The following is a 14,462-nucleotide window of genomic DNA, read 5'->3' as shown; positions in this document are numbered from 1 at the left end:
ATTTGAAGGTTTAAAAATAAAAATTTAATAGAATTTCAAGAATTTTTTTTTCTTCTTATCTTATTACGTTACCTTTTATTTATTTATTTGGATTGTATATATCTTTAAGGTTCCATACTTATATTGCTCATGCAAAAATAAGACTAGCTAGCTCTTAATTTCTAAAGTTGGTGCTATATAAACTGGTGCAACTTAAAAACTTTTAGAGTGCATTTAATTTGTTAAAAAATAAAGGACGGTTTGTAAAGCAAAAAATACTTAATTTATGTTTGATGTTAACTATGGTCTTGGAATAGAACAAATTAAAAGAAATATAAAATGAAAGTCTAATAAAGCTCAATTTGTTAAGTAAGATGATGTGTGTTGTTATAACTTCTAACATTGTCTTTAATTCTTAAGATTAAAAATTTGAAAGTGCCTGTGATTCAAAAAAATTTAAAGCAATATTTTGTGTCACATACAACGCTGCATTTGACAGAAGTAATAAATAGTTGTCAATTTGGGCAAATATCATCATGTACCAATGGAGAACAACAAGCCTATATGACTTGCATATGATATAATCTAGTGTCCTCCACCGCAAAAATTTCTTGTATATATTGTGCATATGTAACAGACAAAACAAAAAGTTATAGTATAACTTAATTTCTTGTTCAGTTTTGTTCTGCGTGTATATATTATCTCTCAATACGCATCAAACATAATATACCTTACAGTTTTTTCTTAAGAGAAAAATATGTTCGTTTGCACCAAGTGTATATTCATTTCTAGTTACCTGTAGGCATGGTTGATTGTTGAGAATTGAATGACATAATTATTAATCCAAGAAACCAACTTACATTACTTTAGCTTTGGTATTTATTCTGTGTTTATTTGACGGTGGTTGTCAGTAATATTGTTATTTGTTGTCTATATTAATGGAGCTTAATTTTCTTTCATGAGCATTAATTCAAGGGGGGGAAAGTATTATTAAAATATATGTGTTTTTTAGTATAATAGGCTTAAACTCAAAATTTTATACAAATTAACTTCTGATTACTAGTCTGTTCTAGTCTTTTAAATTAAAGAAAAGTGTTTATTTCAATAAAATGAAAGGAATGTTTAGTATTTATTAGTAAGAAAAGCATGGTGGCCGGGTTAGAAAAGCCTTCATGGGAAAGAAAAAAAATGCCCATAACTTTTTAAAATTAAAAATGTCAGCTAACTAACTTGACAAACATAGTAAGTCTTTTTAGCTTTTTATTTTTTTCAAAATAATTATTATTTTAACTCTTTTTAAAAAAAATTCAACAATTATACCCTAGATATAATTAAGAAGATTAATAAAAAAAATAGTGAATAATAGAATGCAGTAGTATTTGTTATTGGTGAATTAATATTGGGATCATTTACCACAAGAGTAATTTAAAAACTAAGTTTTATTCTTTCTAAATTTGTATTAATTAATTTTTTTTAATTAATGTGTCATAACTTTAAAAGACCCGTAAAAAAACTTTAAAAGACTAGTATTATTTTGAAATGAAGGGAGAAATTAATTATTGGCTTTTTTTCGGGTGAAACTATTAATTTCAATCACTTTTTGGTCAATCTCATCTATAAATGTGAAGCTCCCGGAGCTTGAAATGATATATAGAACAATTTTGTTAAGGGGCCAAAATCATTGAGTTATGAGTAAAATATTGAATTAAATTAATCTTGTTTTGTATTTGGGTCTGAAAATCTTCAATAGGATTGACCTAATCACGAGTATGAGTGAGGTTTGATGTAAATTTTAATTATTTTTTTATACTTTAAATGAAAGAACTACATATTTGACCATTTCCCGAAGATATGTAACTTTTTATTTTATGAAAAAAATAATATTTTGTTGGTGAACCTAAAATTTTAACTTAACTTTATTTTTGGACCAACCGTGATCATGCAGCTCCTTTTTGGAATTTTCATCTGCCTTGATGTGAGGATCTTTAAGTAAAGTCCTAGTTTTTTTCTACCTATATATAATGATGATAGTAGAGTTTGAACCTAAGATCATGTAATTTACTCAAAGCCTCACCATTATGTCATCAATATACATACCTGAGTAATATCAAACTAATCTTAACTATAGAACGCCCTTGTCACAATTTCTGTCAAATTGAATATGTCTGAATTCTACAACAGCCTATTGTGCTGGTGTATGGCTAACCGGAAGGATTTCAGTTAAAGATTCTTGTGTTCTATAAACTTTTATCATTATTCATTTGGAGTGTCCCATTTAACTCTTCTGACTTCTGAGGTAACACTTTTCTTTAACAAAATGGATATTACTTGACAAGTGGTTGTCCAACTTTGTTAAAATTTGCACTCTAGGATTGAGTTGTTGTCCAACTACTTATGGATATCGATCATTAGTAGTTACTTGCATGCTGTCCCTTTGACGTGCTTTTGGAGCTGCCCCATTTTGTTTAAACTCCTTCTGTGGTAAAATTAGTTCATGTTTAGTTGACTTTTCTTTAAAGAAATAATTATCAATTTTTTTAAAATATAATCCCCTTTTTGATTTAATTCAGTATTTTACTCTTAACTCCCTTATTTAAGAGAAATTCTATTCACACCCATTTTCACACCCTATTTTATTCTGAAAATTAATTTTTAAATGCAAAAATATATTTTGAAAGAGAAATCACTGCAAGAGTTAACTATTTTAGAGTTATTTTCATTAGTGGCGGATACAAAAAATTTACTTAGTGAGGACAAGGAGACATTTTACAATAAAATGGTTTATTATTTTTCCTCTAACTTATTTTGCTAGTTCAATTTGGTACTCTTATCATTTGCATGTTTAATTAGGTCATGTATTTTTTTTTTTAAAATAATTCAAGTAGGAATTTTACTTTTAAAATGTTCAATTATGTACTATATTTTTTAAAATGGGTTTCATTTGGCCTTATTAAAGCCAATTTAAGTTCTACTTATTGAAACTTTTGGAACAAATGAAAGAATAATGAGACAAAATTGAATCTAATTTATAAAATAAAATACTTAATTGAACCTTTTAAAAGTAAAATATCATATTGAATCCTTTTTAAAAAGAAACGAGAGGATCTAATTGATCCAAAGTATATTTATGTATCAGTGACTTACTAAGTATTTAGTACTAGAGGTATGGAAATAGTTAAAATTGAAATAATAAAGTGGTAAAATTAATATCAACATATTCTTTTTTAAAAAAAAATATTTGTGTCAAATTAATGACCCAAACAAGACTTGAACTTATCACTTTCAATTTATTAGCACAATGTTCTAACCAACTAAACTAATGAGTCAATTATATTATAAAAAAATAAATAATGTTACTATACATAACACTAAAATTTCTAATGCATATTTAATACGTATGTAAATTTAAATAATAAATTTTTTAACAATTAATTTTGATATAAATCATATTAATTATTTAATTAGTATATTTTTTAAAAAATAAAAAATATTTATTTAATATATATTAAATTTTCTAATAGTAAAAAAAATTAATGACCCATCAATAATATTTTTAAAAATAAAAAATATTCTCTATTACAAAATTTAATATATATTAAATAAATATTTTTTTTTTATTTTTTTAAAAAATATACGGATTAAATAATTTATATCATTTATATCAAAATTAATTTTTACAAAATTTATTATTTAAATTTACATGTGCATTAAATATATATTAAAAAATTTAGTGTTATGTATAACAGCATTATTTATTTTATAATATAATTGACTCATTAGTGGGTTAAGTATTGGACTAATAACATGAAAGTCATAAATTTGAATTTTGTTTAGACCATTAATTTGTCACAAATATTTAAAAAAAAAATCTTACACTTTATATTTACGGAAGAGGTTCTTCCGTAAAACTGTAAGAGTTTCTTTTTTTTTTTTTTTTATGAAAGAACCTCTTTTATAAAATTCTTAGAAAAGAAGTAAGGATCATTTTGAAAAAATAAAAAATTACTTGATGCACCAGCAATATTGCTCGGTGCACCTACCAACATCCTTATAAAAATCACGGTGGCCTGCTATTTCGACCAAATCAGCCCATTTTATAAGGGTTCCCGATGTTTCAATGAACCAGGCAGCCAGCAACACTTACTGTAAGGTTAATTTGTTTTGTTATGAAAATCAACCTTAGTTGTTCTTCAATTAATCTTGATTATGAAATTGCAATTGTCGTGTTCTTTTTCAGCCTCACATTACTGCAACAATTGCTGCTTATACAGAACAGAAGCCATGTATTTCTGTAATGTCAATTATTGCACATATACTTGTATTTTCATGTCAGTTCGATGGCCGGTCGAATTATGAGTACATTGGTTTTTATTAATGTTTTCCAGATAAGATATCCATGCATTATATTCTTATTTTAATATGCGTATGTACTTTTGTCATTGTTTAATATATTTTTTTAATTATTATATTATTGATTACTTTTAATTTTCTTTTGTTAATTATTTCTTAAATCTTAACACTTTATAATATAAAAAATATTTACTTTCAATTTATTTTTCACAAATATCAGTTTTTTTATTTTCTTAAATTTTTATTTTTTCAATTATTTTACATTGGATATTATTCTTCCAAAAATTAATTACTCCACTTCTTTTTATCAAGTCAGAATATTATATATATATATATATATATATATATATATATATTGTTTGATAAGTCAGAATATATTATCTTAGAAGCAGCTTTATCTCTTTGTCTAAAGATGACAAATGTCTTTATCAAGCAGAAAAGAGACAAACAAACAAAATAATGGCTTGATGAAAATATTCATATTTTAAAAGAAATTTCAAGCAGTGATCCCTATTGAAAACTAGTCAAGTCTTGCAGATGGATGGAATAGAATGCAATTGCTTTAATTTAGCTCGTTGCATGTTTTAATAAATTTTCGTTCTGTTTTCTAATCAAGTTAGGAAAAGTAGAAATGCTTATATAGTATGTCAACTGGATATGCATCAAATTAGATATAATATTATAATAGCAGGTTCCAATTTGAGGATGCAGAAGCAAATTTTCGAATTCCTAATCATGGGACTCTTGAGAGCATCATTTCATTTTCAGCCACAAAGTGAAGGGAAAGATTTTACTCTTAACTTATCCATTCAAATAGTCCCTCAAATATAATTAGGAGCACTGTTACAAATGAGAAAATTTGACGAAAACTTTAAAATTTAAAAACATGAAAAAAGAAAACATTACCAAAATCAAGCACTCCAACCAATGAATGTGATGTGAGAACCAAGAAATGAATGTGACTTTTACTACCCCATAATAAGAGAACCATCTCTAACTATGTATAACACAATTCAATAAATAAAAAATTGAGCCACCAAAGCTATCAAGTAGCCTTGTTATGTGTTTCGACCATGTTACTCTCCTATAGTTGCTCCCTTGGGTTGTGGTTTTCTCAAGCAGCTCCCTCGTGCGTGAGGGGAAGCCAACTCAAAAGGACAAGTCAAGAAAATGCATAAGCATTGTAGATTGCGTTTATGACCAACTCAAGCTGTGAATTTGCAAGGTGTGCACAAGTACATATAGATCAACATGTGCATATGCTTGTTCAATTCCCTCACAACGAAGGGAATGTACAGAGAAGCAATTAAAGGGAATAAGGAGACAAATCTAGTCATTCATGGGAGTGAAAGGAAAAATGTATTTATCACTATGTTTTTATAACTATAATATGTTTTTATTAATTATTTTCGATACATGTTGAATTGAGTTGTTCATTTTTTTTTTTTGGTTGACATATCGGGGTGTGGGTTTAATTATAAAGTTTACGAGAAAAGAAAGAGAAGTTTTAAAATTTAGAAGGATGGGACTAGAAATTAGGAGCAAATTCGTGCATTAAATATTAAGAAAAGACTTGGACCAAAGACATGAATCCAAAATGAAATTGGATAACCACAAACTGCCTAATCAACTAGCAACGGGTTGATCTAACTAGTAATCTAGTCTTGAAAATGCAACTCCATTAAAATTTGGAAAAGAAAACGTTATTATCTTTAGTGTTTTTTTTTGCTCAAATAGTCAAACAAAAAAATGTAATTGGATAAAGTTCATACAAATTTTGTCTCAATCACACTCAGCTGCACATATCATTATTGCAAGAAATATTAAACATGTGATTATTTGAATACTTTAATTTGAAAATTTATATTAGAGTTGACTTTAGATTTAAATTATAAAGGTTCTAAGAAAGAAGGCTATTGCAAGGGGATGTGAAACAAAGGGTTCTTTTCCTTGAATCCTCCCTATAGAAGGAAATATGCTTGTACAAATATTGTATGAAACTATGAATTACTCCATGACAAACTAAACACTTAAATAATCCTCTATATGTTTTCATTCGGGGTACTACTCATTTTTTATTTATTTATTATCAGTACTACTCATTACATCAACTAACTCTTAACTCATCTAATGAAATAAAACAATGATACGAGAGGAATACCAGGGCAAACTTGAATTTAAGCATTTGAAAATGAAAATGAATCACAGCACCCCTGAATGTAAGCCAAAAGTTGAATTGAAGCAATCCTGTGTCACATTAGTTCTTTGAATCTTTGGCTGATTTTTATTTGTTGTTTTCTTTTGATCTTTGAAACTTACGATGGGAAGAATACATTGGCAAAAGCTGGAAGGTACAAAATTACAGCTCCAAACAAGTTGTAACAGACTAGGGCCCTATACCAATGAGGTATCGTATATTGGTTGCTTTACACTCATAAAGTTACATTCCAAAGAAAAAGAAGGAATAAATGCCACATGCACCAACCTATAAGAATATCACCCCCACTAACTCTGTTTCTCCTCTGTTACCACTCTGCCCCCAAAACAGAGCAAAACAGAGGATCCACTCCACCACTACTCCTAATGGATCCTCCACCCCTCTCTGCCGCCACTCAAAAAAACCATCCCGAATCGGTAGAGTCCTTTTCTCCATGTTTCCGCGTTGCGGAAACGTGGACTGATGAGACTCTACCGGCGGTTCCTGGTGCCAAGCTGCGCCTCATGTGCAGCTACGGTGGCCACATTATGCCACGCCCTCACGACAAATCTCTCAGCTACATCGGTGGCGACACGAGGATCGTGGTGGTGGACCGCCACTCGTCGTTGAAAGATCTATGTTCACGGCTTTCCCGAACTATCCTCAATGGAAGACCCTTCACACTCAAGTACCAGCTTCCCAATGAAGACCTTGAGAGTCTTATCACTGTCACCACTGATGAAGACCTTGACAACATGGTGGAAGAGTATGATCGGATAATGGCAAAAGGTTCGGCTTCTTCGCGGCTCAGGGTGTTCCTGTTCTTCACCAAACCTGAGGCCACAGTTTCAATGGGGTCACTCCTTGATGATGCCAAGTCGGAGACATGGTTTGTTGATGCACTCAACAACTCTGGCATGATATCAAGAGTGGTGTCAGATTCTGCTGCCGGGGATTCTTTTGTTAACCTTGATGGTGTTGGTGTTGGTGGTGTTAGTGCTAGTGGTTCAAGCAACAACTTGGAGTCTTTGCCTGATGCTAACAAGGTTAAGAATTTTCCTGAAGTGGTGCAAGTGCAATCAACACCTGGTTCGCCTATGATGGAGAACAGTTCTTCTTCTCCTTCTTTCTCTCCTTCTCTGGTTAATCTGCCTCCAATTCGGGTTCATGTTGATGACAATGGTAGTAGGCTTCAGCAAGAGAATAAGGTTGGTTTGGTGGTGGAGGAGCAATTTGCTCAGATGACAATTGCAAGTGGGGTGAAGCCAGATGATGGATTGGTGAATGTTGTTTCTTCTGCAGTGGCTGTGCCTGTAATTCCTGCATCTGTGACTATGGCATCAGCTGGGGTGATTACTACTAGTGATAATGTGATGAATAGAGTTGTTTGTGAGGATGACAGATCAGATCCCGGGTTTCAGAAGCCCCCTTTACCATTGCAGCTTGTGCAGCCAAGGACTAGTGGTGGTGTGGGTTTGCCTTCACCTGATTCAGTTGCAAGGTGTGTGACTTCTGTCATTTTAGTATATTAACCTTTTTGGTTTTTTCTTTCTTTCTTTGTTTTTTTTCTTTTTTTCTTTTGCTATTGTCAATAATCAATATAGTGGTTTTTAAGGAAAAATCACAAATTTGAAAATTTTAACTTCGGTGATGATAATGTGTTTTGAAAGTATTGTTTTCTGGTGAATGTTTTCAGTGATAGTAGTATTGCAGCTGCAAATTCTTTCTCCAAGACTGTTTACTACCAAGATCAAGTCCAAGCTGCACTACTAGACAACAAAATTGTTGCTATGCCAAATGCCAAGAGTGAAATATCTGATCAGATGATTCAGGTCCAAGGACAACTTCAAGATTCTGGCTACACATTACCCCCACAATTGGATCCAAACAAGCAACATTTCCAGCAGCAGAAGCCATTTGTCCATGCCAGCACTCACTACATCCACCACCCAGCAGCCACAGGTCCAGTGCCAGTTTCATCATACTACCCAGTTTATGCCCCACCACAACCTCAACAACTTCACCCTCCAATTGGTCAACAACAGTACCCAGTTTATGTAATGCCAGTTGGACCTACACAAGTAACACAACCCTACAACATGGCATTGCAGCCCAATATAGCTGATCCTAATGTGGTAGCTTCAAGCAGGTCATTAATGCCACAAAGTATTGTTACCTCAGCAGCATACAAAGATGGTACTCCACCTATTTACCCCACCAAGTCAGTTAGCTCTACTATGGCATCAAATTCTGGATATGCTCCAATACCTACCAACCAATTTCAACCACAGTATGTGGGTTTGCATCAGTTCCATCATCCACCACAGTCCATTGCTGTGGCTCCTTCTAGTACTACTACTAATAATAATTATGGTTATGAATATGGTGGCCATGTGCAAGACCAAGCTTACTACACTCAACAAACCACCACTGCTCCATTGCTTCCTCAGTACCAATCCATGACCCCAGCTGCAGCTGCTGCAGCACTATCAGATGCTTCAAAATAGTTTCCTGCAGACAACATTCAGCAGCCAACTAGAGCATCACAACCAGTATGAATCAAAAAGTGGAGAAAAATGAATGAATGAGTTTGGTGGAGGCATGTTGGGGAGGGGTGGGGTGAGGGGCAATTAGACTTTACTTTCATTTTTTAACCATGAACATATGCACCCTAATTTCTACAGAAAAAAAAAAAAAGGAAATAAGGAGTAAAGCATAGGTTATTTCTTTTTTATCTATAATGAAATGAATGACATGTAAGATCATATTCTGCAAACTTAGCTTTTTCTGGTCGTCACAGTTTACTCAGTTGAATAAAGCAAGTTGTTGCCATTAGCTTTATTGAGGGACCTTTTTCTTATTGCTTTTCTATCCAAATGTTATTATATTGTTTTAGATTTGGAGTCACTTGACTGTCAAGTTTATTTTGTTTTCTTCTGATTAACAAAACCAACATCAGATTTCGTGAAGTAATTCAGCTATTTGATTATCTCTACACTTTGTCTTGATTGAGCATAAGTTAACCTTAGCTATGCTAAATGCTCAAATAGTGCGCGAAAGTGGTTCCAGTAATATAATAAAAGAGAGGTCTATAAATTGAATCTGATTAATCCAAAAAGAAAATGACTCAGTGGAATTGTGGATATCCTAACATGCGGTTTATAAGAAAAGGATTGTCATTGAAATCTTTATTAGCTTAACAGCATTTGTTCTTTAACTAACAGATGCTTTTATAAAGATGGTTAGTGAAAGATTGGTTAGTTATGAAATTTGTGTCGTGAGTCTTAAACTTTTTAAAGTCATAATCATTGGAATGACTTCCACCATGATTGAAAACCATTTAAGTAGTAAGAAATCACCTTTGAAAAATGTAGAAGTTACAACTGTTAGCTTTTCATTAAATGTGAAAAAGTGAAAAACCAGATGTGAAACCAAATAAGCTATATTTGTCTTTTACACAAAGAATTGCTACAAAATAGACATGATGAAAGTATCACTCTTATTTGACATTTATTATGGGCATATATAAATACAAAGCAGAGAATCTATGAATATGCATGCAACGTGCCCAAGATCTAGCTGTAGTTCAAGATCCACAGACTAAAACGCGCAGTTTTCACTTGCATCTATGGAACCTGAATTAGGACGTGTCTTTGTGTCTTTTAATGATTAATATATTTTATTGCAAGCATAGACTTAAACGGAGATACCACATTAATTGTAGCATATTCGCCCATTTGTTCTTGAAAGTCGAAACATATATAGTGATATAGCTTATTTATTGTTATGCTGTGACTTAAGGTATATGAAGAAAAAAAAATAGAGGGGAGTATGAGATTTCCATTTCATGACATGAAAAGTCATTTTTTTACCATATTAAACCAAAAACTCTGCATCATGCGAGAGGTTCATTCAATTATCGTAGCTCTTTTAGCATGCATGATGCTTCATGACGTGTGATCAGGTTTTTCTTGATATGACATGCCTGTCTTTGCTTTGCGATTAGGTCACTTATCCTCCCATAAAGTTTAATCAACAGACGTAACAAATAATAAAGACATTATATAATACATTTTCATTAGAAAACAATGCCATAATTGACAACCTAATTAAGGAGATTTATACAAGTTTTGTGATAATTGCTGTGAATTGTGATATAGGTACTTAGCTAGGCTTAGTTGTAAAACATTTGTTAAATGCCGAATTCATAATGAAGTTTTTAAAATTGGCTTAAAAATTAAAACAGGAAATATCTCCATCTGGAGGTGACTTTTAAGGAAACTCTTTTTAAATATGATTCATAAGTAAACTTTATACTCTCCTAATCATACAAAGTAGCATTGAATTTAACCTAGTGCATGCGAAAAACCCCCCTTGAAGGATTTGCACATTTTAGCCTAGCCGGTAAATTTTCATGAATTTAATGATGACATATTATTCGTATAGAAACTTTTAAACGGTGAATCAACAAAAAGTATTAGATTATATTTTAATTTTGATCTCTTATTTCTAGATCAAGAGTTATATCGATATTAACTTTATGTAAATTATTGATATAACACTTATGTGACAATAAGTTAAAAAAAATATCTTAAACTCATAATCTTTTATTTAAAGATAAATCACTAAAATAATTCCTTTGTTTATTTAACTTTATAAATATTGTTTGATATATATCATTAGTTAAAAGTTATTAACTTTTTTGAGTTATAAAAATTTATAAATTAAAAAATATTTAATATATAAATCTTTTTAGTTTTATTTTATATAATTTTAAAACTTTACCAATTTAAAATTAAATTTCATAAATTAATCTATAAATTATTTTGTAAATTGATTTTAATATACAAATTATTTTGTACTCTAATCATATAAATTATATAATAACACCAATTAATATGTAAATTATACAAATTACATAAATTTATTTTATTATGTAAATGTTTTTATTCTAATTATATAAATTAATAAAATTTAAATATTTAATCTTTTAGAAAACATACATGTTTAATATTTTTGTTTTAACTGTTTTTTATACTATTTATATAAATCAAGAACATTGCATAAATTAATATGTAAATTATTTTATGTAATTTACAAAATTATGTAAATTTATTTTTAAATATAAATAATAAATGTTTTATTTAAATTATAAAAAGTAATAAATTTTTAATTTTATTTTTATATTATTTAATTATTATTTTAAATATACGTCATTTATATAAATAACATAAAATAATTTTTTAAATAATATATATTAGTTTATGTAGTTTTTAAAAACTATAATAAAATAAGAACATATTTTTATATATAATAATTTATTATTTTACATTAAAATAAAATTTTATAATAAAAATAAATACATGTAAAATTAAATATTAGATATTTTAGTTTAATTCATAAATTTTTATAATTAAAAGAAAAACTCTCAAGTAATAATGCATAGAAAATAGTGTTTATAAATTTATTAAACAAAATAAGTGTCTTAATAAATTATTATTTTAAAATAATAAAAGATCATTAGTTAAACTTCTATGAAGACCTTTTTTATTTTATTTAATCATTGTCATAAGTATTATGTTACCCTACATATATATCACGTTAGCGTGAAATCTATAACATCAAAGTTCTCATTTAATTTTAAATGCTCAATGATCAAAATAGTTTATTTTAAACAATAAAAAATCAAAATTATAGATTTAAAATTATAGGAGGACTAAAATTATAATTTAATATAAATTTTAAAATAACTATTATTATAAAATAAATAAATTTATGATATATAAAGATTTATAATTAAATAACAGTGCAAAATTAATTTAAGTTTGCAATGCAAACTTTATTACTTAGGCCAAAAAAAATACGCGAGTAATACGTCGCAAATGTTATTCTTAGGATTATAATTAGCTTCTTAAAAATTAGTTGTAATGCCAAAATGTGTTTCTTCACCTATGTTTTTTATTTTTCATCTTTAATCATACAATATTTTTGTTATAATTTAATAGACACAACTCTAAAATTTTTATCCGTGCTTGATATGATCTCAAAATTTAAAAACATTATTTGTGGAGTATATTATATTTCAATGTACAAAATAATTGTTAATTTTTTTTTTCTAAATCCTTTTACAATTTTTCTTGTTTATTCAATCTCTATGGTTAATTAAATGTTTCATTCATCCTTTTCAGCGGTTCCAAAACATGAGTAACAAACAACACTTTCAGTTTGGATTAGAATAATCAATCACTCACATGCACTATGTATAAGTGCATATATAAGAGACGAAATCAAATGAACTTTGATACATAAACTTATTAGCTTGATTCATCTCTCATTCTCTCTCGTACCAGGCTTTAGCCAAAAACATCTCCCAATACGAGACAATTTTGAAAACTAGAAAGACAATCACAAACCACTGACAAAAGCTATGAGAATTGAGGATAGCACTTGATAAATCTTCTTTCCATATTGGTCCACTGGTTCGCCTAATTCATTCGTTCATTTTTAACAAATTAACAAACTGACCCTTAACGTCTATTCATAAGTGGATAAGTTTAGGACCCTACTAAAAGTTAACTTTTTCTGAAGATAAAGAACCCTAGCGCACCCTCTAATTTCCAACACACACTAGTTCATTTCTTCTATTCTGTTCAAAGAACCTCATACGGAAATTAACCCATTAACTCGTAGCCTTCCTACAAATTGGTGATTAAGTTTTAATTTTTCTTTTAGACTACATGTTGGAGGATATTTGAGTCGAAAAAATTTACATTATGGTGATATCATCAATGCAGTTCTCTTTCGGTGCATAAAATTACTCAAACTGAAAACTTTATTTGAAAAGAATAAAATATATGTACTATTTAATTCAACCACCAATTGATAAATCAAGTTTTAATTTGGGTTAACTTTTTTTTTATTTGAGAAATTTGGGTTAACTTTTAATTAAAGTATGAAAGTTTTTCAATTGATATAAAAATTTTAATATTCCTAAAAAATTATTTATAAGTTCATAAATGTTAATCAAGAAGTTGAATAAATTTTCTACACTCATCGAATTATAAATTATTATGTACGATAAATTGATTAGTTTTAATAATAATATACTATATTATATAAAAGAAGATTTTATAAATATACGATGATATCATATGGTAACACCATATTCTATCTAAAATAATAAATGTAATTAATATCATTTTTATACATTAATAATAACTATCTTTTAAATACTGACATATTTGTTCCAGCCAAATTAATAAAAAATACTTTGCAATTAAATTTTTACACTAACTATATGAATTTAATTTCTTATAAATTTTATTTGGTGCATATTTAGTTTGAAAATAATATGAAATTGTTGTATCTTTTAGAATGATTATTATAACATAATTATACAAAATTATTTAATAAATTTATTTACTATATACTAAAATTTAGATCTTACACATGAAAATTATACAAGATTTTATCATTGATGAAAATATATTTCTGTGTGAATATTTAATTCAAAATTAATAAAAAAAAATGCTTATTCATTTATTTTTGATAAAGTTTCATTTCTTATGACATTTATTCATGAAAAATTAATAAAATAATTATATAACATTATTTATTAACATTTTTAATTTACTAAAATTTAGATCTTAAAAATGAAAATTATACAAGATTTTATCTTTGATGGAAATATATCCCTCTCTGTTAATATTTGATTGAACTTTAATAAAAAAAATATTTGTTTATTTATTTTAACAAAGTGTCATATCTTATGACATTTATTTACAAAAGATATAGAAGAATTTTATAAATAAATAATTAAATTTTATTTGAATTGTTTTAATTGTACAATCATCAATTACTACACTACACTGGTAAATGACCCAAAATAATTTGATTATAATTTAATTTGTGACTATCCTAAGTTGAAAGTTCATAC

At 28.5% G+C, this 14,462-nt stretch overlaps 1 protein-coding gene across 1 annotated transcript; it reads left to right on the top strand.

Annotated features, from left to right (window-relative positions):
* Positions 1-6,497: 6,497 nt before the first annotated feature.
* LOC100808843 (uncharacterized) lies at positions 6,498-9,367 on the top strand. Its single transcript, XM_003529992.5, has 2 exons — positions 6,498-8,027; positions 8,223-9,367. Exons 1-2 carry the CDS (start codon positions 6,805-6,807, stop codon positions 9,031-9,033), a joined length of 2,034 nt encoding a protein of 677 aa, XP_003530040.2. The 5' UTR covers positions 6,498-6,804; the 3' UTR covers positions 9,034-9,367.
* Positions 9,368-14,462: the final 5,095 nt, after the last annotated feature.

This window comes from Glycine max, chromosome 7 (assembly GCF_000004515.6).
Source record: "Glycine max cultivar Williams 82 chromosome 7, Glycine_max_v4.0, whole genome shotgun sequence".
Taxonomy (NCBI): Eukaryota; Viridiplantae; Streptophyta; class Magnoliopsida; order Fabales; family Fabaceae; genus Glycine; species Glycine max.
This window is presented reverse-complemented; position numbering and strand designations above follow the sequence as displayed.

Bases quoted from the DNA above. Each gene is read 5' to 3' on its own strand.
- LOC100808843 (XM_003529992.5), top strand. From the start codon at position 6,805: ATGCACCAACCTATAAGAATATCACCCCCACTAACTCTGTTTCTCCTC. The intron at 8,028-8,222 runs GTGTGTGACTTC...GAATGTTTTCAG, and splicing joins TCACCTGATTCAGTTGCAAG to TGATAGTAGTATTGCAGCTG.